This window comes from Arachis hypogaea, chromosome 19, assembly GCF_003086295.3.
Source record: "Arachis hypogaea cultivar Tifrunner chromosome 19, arahy.Tifrunner.gnm2.J5K5, whole genome shotgun sequence".
Taxonomy (NCBI): Eukaryota; Viridiplantae; Streptophyta; class Magnoliopsida; order Fabales; family Fabaceae; genus Arachis; species Arachis hypogaea.
The window spans coordinates 28,949,544-28,959,857 of record NC_092054.1 but is presented as its reverse complement, the minus strand read 5'-3'; the positions used below and the strand labels follow the sequence as shown (position 1 = coordinate 28,959,857).

The window sequence follows — 10,314 nt, the reverse complement described above, 5'->3', positions numbered from 1 at the left end:
ATGAAAAATTACCAAAAGAGACATCAATTTAAATAATTTTTTTTATATACATGTAAAATTAAAACGCTAACAAAAATAATATAAAAAATATTTATCATATAAATAAAATAAATACAATAAAAATAAAAATATGAAAAAGAGTACTATAAATTTTATAATATTAAACAAAAAAAAATATTCTATAATTTTTTTAGTACGGTCAGTACTCTTTAATTTAGTATTATTTTGGACTATAATCCATTTCCTTTATTGTATCAATTATTTTTCATTATCTATGACTCTATTGTTACTTATAATTAGTTTTTATTTATTTTGTCTTTTTTTATAAGATCATAATTTATATTATAAAATTTTGATAATAAATGTAGTATATAATAATTACAATTATAAATTCTATAAAATCAGAATAAAAAATAAAAAAATTAATACAAAACAAAAATAGAGTACATCAAAGAATAAAAAAAATTGATACAGATAAAAAATAATAAAAATGTCATAAAACCAACAACATATATCATATGAACAAAAAAATACAATAAAAGGTAAATAAAATTCATATGAATAAAATTAAATAAAAAATAAAAAAATTTCATACACAACATAAATACAATGCAGTAAATGAGGATAGAAAAAAAAAAGAATTCATATGAACAAATAATAATAAAAATATCATAAAATTAACAAAATATCTAAAAATTAGAGCATAATAAAAAAAGCAACAACAGTTGTCAATGAATAAAAAAAAATATAATAAAATAAATAAAAATCACATGAACAAAGTCAAACAAAAATAAAAAAATTTCATAAAAAATAATATAGTAAATGATAAAAAAACTCATATAAAAACATAACATTAGAAATTAGAATACTACACAAATAATATAAAAATATTTATCCTATAAATATAAAATACAATAAAAAATATAAAAATTAAAATATGAAAGTGAGTACTAAAAATAATAAAAAAATTAAAATATTCACTTTGCTAGTGATTGAAACAAATTTGAACCATTTTTATGAAAAAAAATTGGAACTAAGAACAAGTAGGAAGAACTATAGAGAACTGTGATGGTAATAGTTACTAGTATCCTTTGTATAGAAGAAAATGAAGGATAGGATTGGTAAAAAAGAAATAAAATTTCCACTTAATTTTCTAAGATAATCAGCCACCATAAACGTAAAACACAAAAGTTACAAATTTTAGCTTCTCCTGAACGTACGTTTAAAAAGTTTAAAAAGTCTAAGCTTAAGTAGAAGGCTCGCGTTCTGTCTTTGTTTTAGAGGGCATAAGTGATGTTATTGGATAGTGAGTAGTAATTAAGCTTAGACTTTTTGTTTGAGTGGATTGTAGGTGTGGCCCATGTGACAAAATTAAAAAAATATCATTTAACAATTTATTTAAAAAAACCGGTCATTATAAAATTGGTTAAACTAGATCATATTGAGGTCGGTCTGCAAATGCATTTAATTTTAAGTCAAACTTGATATTTCTAAAAGTTTAATACAAATGCAATCTCAGCCATTCATTTAGAATATTTTTATATGGTCCATTAAGGTTTGGAAAATACTTTTCCCACCAAAGACAAACCTAATTTTGAACTCTATATATCATTTTGTAGTTTGATCTAATAGTAGTTTCTATTCTTAAGAAAGTTTAAGAAAAGAATATTTAAAGTTAATAGGTTATTAAAGAACCAATCTGAGTTATTACTTAATTTTAAAAAAGTTTGAGAAAAGAATAAATAAAATTTTTAGGATAGAAATGAATCAATTTGAGTCACTGTTTAATTTTGAAAAAATTTGAAAAAATAATATCTAAAGTTCTTAGATTGGGTTGCGGTACAATTCAAGTTAAGACTTAGGCGGAGGAACTTTGATGCGAAAAATATTTACTTATACACTTATTCAATTAGTGAAATTCTCAAGTTTTTTTGGAGGATAAATATAAGCATTTTGAAACGAACTATTACATATTGATATGTACCTCTTTTGAACTCTTACCTCTTTTATCTTAAGTATAACATTTATATTCTATTAAAAAATTTTCTTTTGATATGTTTCAAGTTTTGTAGATACTTATGAAGTGCTATCAAATTATTCTGAAGTTTATTAAGAACTTAAAAGTCTTTTTGTGTAAATTTGAGTATTTCATAAATACTTATAAAAATATTTTAAGTTATTCTTTAAAATAATCCATAAACCTCTTATTTCATTGTCTTGCAAATAGTAACATTATAACTTGTTTACTACATAAAAAGATTCTCTTTAAGCTATATGCTAACATACTTTGTTGCATACAAGTTCAAAGATTTGAGAAACATGTATAGTTCATTTGTTTTAGAAAAGATGTCCATGCACGATTCAACCATTTCTCCTACATCTTTTACTAAATTCAGGACTTGAGACAATAATTAGATCTGTGTTAAGACATGTAAAATCATAATGGTGATGATATCCACAAAACTCCTAGTCATATTAGAGAAAGACGCTACCAATTAAAAGAGGGTAACGATAGATCTCTTAAATTCAGTGGCATTCAAGTGAATTGAAGGTGTGATATTGCTCATGCTAGATAACGAGATCTAAGCACTCAAAAAGGAAGGTGTAGATGGAGATCAGAGCAGTGGTATTGTATCTTGGATAAGAAGTATAGTGGTAAGATCGACATATAATGAGGATTCATGAGAAGTACTCAGTTTGGATAACAAATGGTATTCAACCATAAAAAATGATTGGAGGTCGATCTATTCTGGTGTCAGGGAATGCAGTGAACTCCTTAGGAGATCTTGAATGCATGAGTCATGTTTATAACAAAATGGAACGTGGTTGTAATCGGTACTCGTGGTAGCACTAGAATCTAAATAGATAAATTGTGAGTGTGTGTTTCGAATAAAATTAAATATGGAAGTGTGTGTTTTGAGAGTAAATGTGAAAAAAATAATACTCATTTTTAGAGTTGATTGAAAAAATTGGTTAAATTCATACAATTTTTTCAGTTCAAATAAAAAATTTAAAATATCCTATTTTTCAATTTGTAATCACATATTTGAGACCTCCTTTTCTCTTTTTTTTGTTGCCGGTGAACCGTGATGCATGGCACAACTACCTGCAAGATAGGAAATATGAAGCTGCGAACACCAAATATGATGGTGATTTTTGAAATAAGCGGCCATTTGCAAAGAGAGAAGGAGATGCTACTCTCAAACATGGAGAGAGAAAGCGAGAGAGATGCAATTGTGTGACAAAGATGGAGATGACTAAGAGAAAAGAAAAGAAAAGTTATGAGAAAGAATGGAGATGACTAAAAGGGAAGGAAAGAAAAGTTATCAAAAAGGATTAACTACGAATTTGATACCTGAAAGATTCAGTCGCTGACAAAAAGCTCCTAAAAGGTGTTATGGACAAATAGACCTTTGAATGATTTAAAAGTATGATAAAAAGACCAATAAATATTTTTTTGAGTAACAAAAAAAATTATATTTAGCAAATATTTTATCTATTAGATCTAAATTTTTGTAGTAACATTTGGATGAATATTTAGAAGGTACATAAAAAAATTAGAACAAAATTCTCTATTTTTTTTTATTTTTCAAAAAATTATGGTCATTTATAATACTTTTTTTTTAAAAAAAATTTATTTGACAAAAATTTATCAAAATTTAAGAATGAAAAAATCTTATTTTTTAATTATAATTGTAAAAAATTATATCAAAATTTGATTTATAAAGTTGTTTCTTAAATATATATATTTAATATCTAGTTCTTTTTGTCTCTTTTCAAATATTTTCAGGGACTTATTTATCGTTAGTATCTTTTAGGATTTGTTTTGTCAATAATATAAAATTTTGGAGTATTATTTTAGTAGTTTATTTTATGAAAAATTTTGTTAAAAATTATTAGTGTAAAATTTGGGTTAAAATGTAAAACTGGATTGTGAGCTAAGACCCAAAAGTTTTTAAAATTATTATTGTATAAAATTAAAAATTAATAATAATATTTTAACACCAATAATTATATAATTTATATTACCCAATAATTATATAATTTATATATAGGTAATTCACATGAATAAAATAAATAGTTTTTAATATTACATCAATGTCCTAAATCTAAAAAGTTTTTAATAATGAATCCGATTGAATTTATTTGCTTCAATTTATATAATTATATGGCAAAACGAGACATATATATATATATATATATAAAAGCTTTTTGAATTTAGGATATTGATGTAGTATTGAAAGCTATTCATTTTGTTAATGTGAATTACCCTATTATATATGTATATAACACCAAAAACAATTTTAAGGCATTTTCTTGATGGGTTCACTAAGTACTAACCGTCCGGACCTTGATAAGAAGAGGAAGGAGAAAGTAAAGCTAAAGGGTTGTCTATAGTGCTCAAGGATAATGAATATATCAGTACCCCATCTAAGTATAATTACCATTTACCCCAATGCGTAGAACAAGCAGAGTTATCCACTATCCACTAAACTACTATTATTGCACGAGCACGTGCGTAGAGCGTGGGTTCAACCTTTGCAATTTTCAAATTAGAATAACATTAGATTCCAGTATTCTACTAAATAAACAGTACCACCAGGCACGGAGCTTTCGCCATAGCAGATATTTTATTTCTATAGCAATAAATAAAATAAAAATCTTATAACATTTAATTTTTCTATTCAATACATTACACTTTGATTGGTTACAAATAAAGCAGGTTTCTTGTTTGGTGAAGCTACACTGCATAAAAGACACCTCTAGTTCCCAAGTTTTTTGGGTACCTGTACTGTTACACTATACTATACTCTACACCTTCAACTAAACCTTCTCTACTTTTCTCCACCATTTTCAACTTTGGAACTTATAGTACACACCACCAACCATCTGATTTAGACTTTTAGCTTCTTCAAGCTAGGAAGGTAAAGGTTTCTTTAACTCTTTAATCATGTTCTTGTTTTGCTATGGTTGCTTCTATTTTTGGATAGTTTGACTTTCCTGTTCTTGTTTCGCTCCAGATTTGATTTTCTTTTTATTGTGTGGTTTCTTTTTTCTTTTTTATGTTAATGATCTGATGAACATGTTGATGTTTCAACTCACTTGATTTCTGTTCTTCAGATTTCAAGTTAAACATGTTTCATCTCCTGTTTGGTCCTTCTTTCTCTTTCTATGTTCTTTTAGAATATTCCCCGGATATGATTATCAACAGTTTTATTATTATTATTATTATTATTATTATTATTCTAAAAAGTGGTTTTTTTTATGTAATTATTTTTCCTGCTGGTTATATTTATAGGTGAAATGATTGTGAAAATCACTCACATGTAAGAAAGGCATCAATTATTAGGAAATAAAATGAGAAAAATGATGAAGAACAAGCAAATAAAGCTGCAGGGTTTTTTGTTAACATAAGATCTCACTAATCAGAAGTGATTTGGGAGTAATCTAAATAAATAATAACTTTTTCTTTTTATTTCTTTTAATACGGTAAATAAATAATAATTAGAATAGCAAAAGTCCTTACTAGAAAGATTCTACAATAATAATATTCAATTAACAAAAATACAAAGGTATATAATAATTCCGAAGTATGATCTAGAAGTGGTTAGTACCTGAACAATTGAATATCTGATGAGTAAGAACAATTTGTGGCAATTAAATTCAGTTTATCTCTATAAATATTGATTAATCTTTGATTATCTCAATCTGAACAAATAACTACAAGGGTCTTAACTCTTAATGTGTTATCTGCTTTCATAATTTCATTCCAATTCTATGATTGCTCTTTTTAATTCAGTATACCTGGTGTGGCAGATTTCCCTATGGGGAACAAGTATTTGTTGTTGTCTCTCTGTTTGTGGGCTTTAACATGTTCCCTTCTTCCTTCGTTCTCATATGGACTCATGAGAATCGGTTTGAAGAAGAGAACTCTAGATCTTGAAGCCATCAAAGCTGCTAGAATGGTAAGAGAAAAGCTAAGATTGAGCAGGCCGATGATGGGTGCGAACGATCATTCTGTTAATAAGCCAGGCATCGAAGACGATATAGTACCTTTGAAGAATTATCTGGATGCACAGTATTATGGAGAGATTGGAATTGGAACACCACCGCAAACATTCAATGTCATCTTTGATACTGGCAGTTCTAACCTCTGGATTCCTTCATCAAAGTGCTACTTTTCTGTGAGTTCAACTTAACTCCTTTTTCTACATTTGACAGAGCTGTGTTATATTGGTGTCTTGTATTGACTAATTTCCTGTTGTAGCTTGCCTGCTATACGCATCATTGGTACAAGTCATCGAAATCCAAAACATATGTAAAGAATGGTAATGCCAGCTTCTCTTTATTTGTATTCTAAAAGTAGCATATATGCCACTTAATATGAATTTTCCTTTTTTGCTTGTTGCCCAGGAACATCATGTAAAATAGTGTATGGTTCTGGATCAATATCTGGCTTTTTCAGTCGTGATAGCGTTACAGTTGGTGATGTCGTGGTCAAGAATCAAGTGAGTGATTTTATATCCTTTGTCAGCTTTGGGGACCTGGGTCATGATATACAGTTTTGTCACAATACTTGGGAGACTTGACTATTATCTTTACTATATTTGACTGTAGGATTTCATCGAGGCTACGAGGGAAGGAAGTCTGTCCTTTGTGTTAGCGAAGTTCGATGGAATACTTGGTCTTGGATTTCAGGAGATCTCAGTCGAAAATGCCTTGCCAGTATGGTATGTTTTAGTACGTCCTATGTTGTGTGTACATTTACATCTGATTCCCGAGTTAATAAGTTAAAGGAAAGCTTTCCTTTAATTGACTAACCTGTTATAAAATTACAGGGATAATATGGTGCTACAAAATCTTGTGAATGAGCCGGTTTTCTCTTTCTGGCTCAATGGGGATCCGAATGCGAAAAGTGGTGGTGAGCTAGTGTTTGGAGGTGTTGATCCGAAGCACTTTGTAGGAAACCATACCTATGTTCCAGTTACTACAAAAGGTTACTGGCAGGTTAGCAAAAGCAACACTCTGGTTTGATCAGGAATTCTTTGTAACATCCTAGTTTTTGCAGAAAATTGTTAACATGATTTTTTTTGTCAGATTGAAATGGGAGATTTTTACATTGGTGGTGTGTCAACAGGTGACATTTTGTACTTTGACAATAAGACTCTTTGAGTGATTAACAGGATTTGGAACATATTAAGGAGAAAAATTGAATTCTGTATTTTCCTATCTTAAGATTTATTTTTTCATTGCTGTAAGCTTTGATTATGAAGCGGATCTAACTGTGAAATATATCAATGTTCATTAGGTGTTTGTGAGGGTGGCTGTGCTGCTATTGTGGATTCCGGAACGTCTTTGCTCGCTGGTCCAACTGTATGTGCTCATATCGGTTTTGAAAAATTCTCATTAGTAAATTTTCATCTATACTTCTTATTGACTCTGAATTTATTTCAGACTGTTGTGACTGAAATCAATCATGCTATTGGAGCTGAAGGAGTTCTGAGTGTAGAATGCAAGGAAGTTATTTCTCAATATGGAGAGTTGATATGGGATCTCTTGGTCTCCGGGGTAAAATCTTCTTACCCGTCCTTTTAATATTTTTTCCCCTTTGATTCGCTCTCACTGATTGCTGCCCTTGTGCATTTTCACTCCTTGGACCTAAAATAGTTTGATTTTTGTCTGCAGGTACGAGCTGATGATGTGTGTTCGCAAGTTGGTTTATGTACAATGAGGGATCAATCTAAAAGGTTAGAAAGTCTAGGTGCCTGCACTTTTATTAAAATCTGGCCAGTACTTAACCAGCAAAAGAAAGACGAGTAATCTCATACCATTTGATGAAATCTCACACCATTAAAAACACCAATGATGACTAATTGATGGCTACAAATCACAAAATTGGCTGGTTCCCTAATACTCTTCATATATTAATGTTTACACGTGCATCAAATTAAGTAATACACGTCAGCAAAAATAATTACCTTTTTAATTGATCGCATAAATGGTCATCCAAAAGAATAGATGTAATTAAACTTTTGTGCTGAAACGGACTCCTAAGTCTACTTTTAACTTTTATACCATGCAGTGCTGGGATTGAGATGGTGACTGAAAAGGAACAGAAAGATTTGTCAGCTAAAGATACTGCTTTGTGCACTTCCTGTCAGATGCTTGTGATTTGGATCCAGAATCAATTGCGACAAGAGTCGACCAAGGACAGAGTTTTCAACTATGTAAATCAGGTATAAGCCCTTAGAATCATCGACCCTCTCCAAAAAGCTTATTAGTTGAATTAGAGTTGTATTCATTTGTATCATTTCATTTTATCATTGGCAGTTGTGTGAGAGCTTGCCGAGTCCGAATGGCGAGTCGGTAGTAGACTGTCAGAGCATTCATATATTGCCAAACATCACTTTTACAATCGGAGATAAACATTTCACCCTCTCGCCGGATCAGGTTAGTCTGAATTCCTGATAAATTAAATTACGAATTTACTTTGATAGAGAAGTTAACGAAGGAGTGAAAACTCACATGCAGTTGTCTTTATATAAAGTTGATAAAGTTGATAGTTGAGAATCGTTAGAGGATAATTTAGTCAAACTTGTCAAATCATCTAACAATTTTTAAATATCAACTAACTACATGTGAGTTTTGACCTAACGCAGGGCCTGGGTAATGAGGTAGCCTAACCATATAATTACATTAGTAGCTGATTCCCCATGGCTGAACGGGTGAACATAACTAAATAGGAGAGAATATTGAACAACACATTATAGTGTCATCTATTATCTGTAAACTTCGTCTAACTTGGAATTCTTTTTGTTCTGAAAATGTTCTCCTCTTGCAGTATATTCTGAAAACTGGAGAAGGCATTGCTGAAGTTTGTCTTAGTGGGTTTATCGCATTCGACATCCCCCCGCCACGCGGTCCTCTCTGGTATGCGCTCGCAAATTATATAGTAACCCTGCATGAAATGAACTATACAATAACATGTTCTAAGCTATGTCCTAATATGTCTACCGCTATCTGCTCGCAGGATTCTGGGCGATATCTTCATGAGGGTATATCACACGGTCTTTGACTCTGGGAATCTCCGACTTGGTTTCGCCAAAGCTGCGTAACGAGACTCGGGAGAATATGTAAGGAACATTTTCAATGGGCACGTTGGTGTGCTGTAAATAAAGAATGTTGTAAGAGTATTAGGACGTAGCTTCACTATCTTATGGGTTCATGAATGATTTTCTCTAGTACCACGTTGAACTATTGCAGGCTATTTTTCATTTCACTGTTAGACTCGCTAGATTAATGTGGATGCCTGTATGTCTGTATACCTTATGAAGACGTAGATGGCAAAGTGTGGCTTAAAATTTGGAACTTCTGTTATATCTAATTTATCCTTCCAATGAATGAGGTTCATGTAGAGTTGACCTTTTGTTTTTGGGTCATGCTTCCACATATATAAGGAAGTATAACTCGTTCTAGGTGTTTTGTCTTAGAGATGAAAATAATGAATCGAGGAGAAAAAGATACTTAAGTTCCAAAAAATAAAAAGAGAAGTATACAGAAAATAAATATAATACTTTTCAGTTTTCGGGACAGAAAAATTGTCTTCATCATCAAATGAATTTTTATTAACTGGCACTTGCGTAAACATGTGATATTGTATGATACAAGATATATGAACACACTAATTAGTAATTACACTAACTTTTAGAGCTCCCTTGGATCCGATGGAATATTAGAGTTAGTATGGACCCAAATTGCCAAAATTGGACACACATGTCTTTATCACTACTTGCTGGTGCATGTGGAAGTGGAGGAATAGGAAGATCTTTGAACCGATCTTCAACATTATATCCTCCGCACCTGTTAGCATAATGCGGAGCTTTGTGAGTAATATTAGAAAAGCCTTCCTTGAGGAAACAACAGGGGATTTCATAGCTAATATGGGAAAATGCATACCAAACATAAACATTAAAAACAAATATTCAAAATTCAAGTAAAAAGAATATCTGAAAGTAAAACAAAATAAAGCCAATTTAGATTTAGAATTTAGAATTTAGTGTATAAGATTTAGAATTTAAAGTGGCTGACAGTGGTGTCTGGTGGTGGTTGGTGGTGGATGGATAAAATTGTGGTCTTAAAAAGCAGAAGTGAAAAGTGAGAAGGGATAAAAGGATAGGAAACGTTTCAAGTGCTTCAGGGTATTTTTTTAAAGATCAGTATGCCAAGTACGGTTAGGTTGCAAATTTTATTTTGTCCTAGAGTGATGCAGGAAAAGATCAATGTATCCTTGAAAAGTAAATGAAAAGGATAAGG

The 10,314-nt window shown here is 30.5% G+C and overlaps 1 protein-coding gene across 2 annotated transcripts; it reads left to right on the top strand.

Annotated features, from left to right (window-relative positions):
* Window positions 1-4,584: 4,584 nt before the first annotated feature.
* LOC112775230 (aspartic proteinase) lies at window positions 4,585-9,415 on the top strand. Of its 2 annotated transcripts, none has more exons than XM_025818724.3 (14): window positions 4,585-4,925; window positions 5,818-6,185; window positions 6,269-6,329; window positions 6,415-6,509; window positions 6,619-6,731; window positions 6,840-7,008; window positions 7,099-7,138; window positions 7,310-7,374; window positions 7,456-7,569; window positions 7,687-7,748; window positions 8,084-8,237; window positions 8,332-8,451; window positions 8,843-8,931; window positions 9,032-9,415. In XM_025818724.3, the coding sequence occupies exons 2-14, from the start codon at window positions 5,826-5,828 to the stop codon at window positions 9,114-9,116; spliced, it is 1,527 nt and encodes a 508-aa protein (XP_025674509.1). In that variant the 5' UTR covers window positions 4,585-4,925; window positions 5,818-5,825; the 3' UTR covers window positions 9,117-9,415. The 2 variants fall into 2 exon arrangements, with proteins under 2 accessions (XP_025674509.1, XP_072082970.1); XM_072226869.1 differs by having other exon boundaries at window positions 4,620-4,925; window positions 5,801-6,185.
* The last annotated feature ends 899 nt before the right edge of the window (window positions 9,416-10,314 follow it).

Coding starts and splice junctions, on each gene's coding strand:
- LOC112775230 (XM_025818724.3), top strand. CDS start 5,826: ATGGGGAACAAGTATTTGTTGTTGTCTCTCTGTTTGTGGGCTTTAACA. Junction 7,375..7,455: donor CTTTGCTCGCTGGTCCAACT/GTATGTGCTCAT, acceptor AATTTATTTCAG/ACTGTTGTGACTGAAATCAA. Junction 7,570..7,686: donor GGGATCTCTTGGTCTCCGGG/GTAAAATCTTCT, acceptor TTTTGTCTGCAG/GTACGAGCTGATGATGTGTG.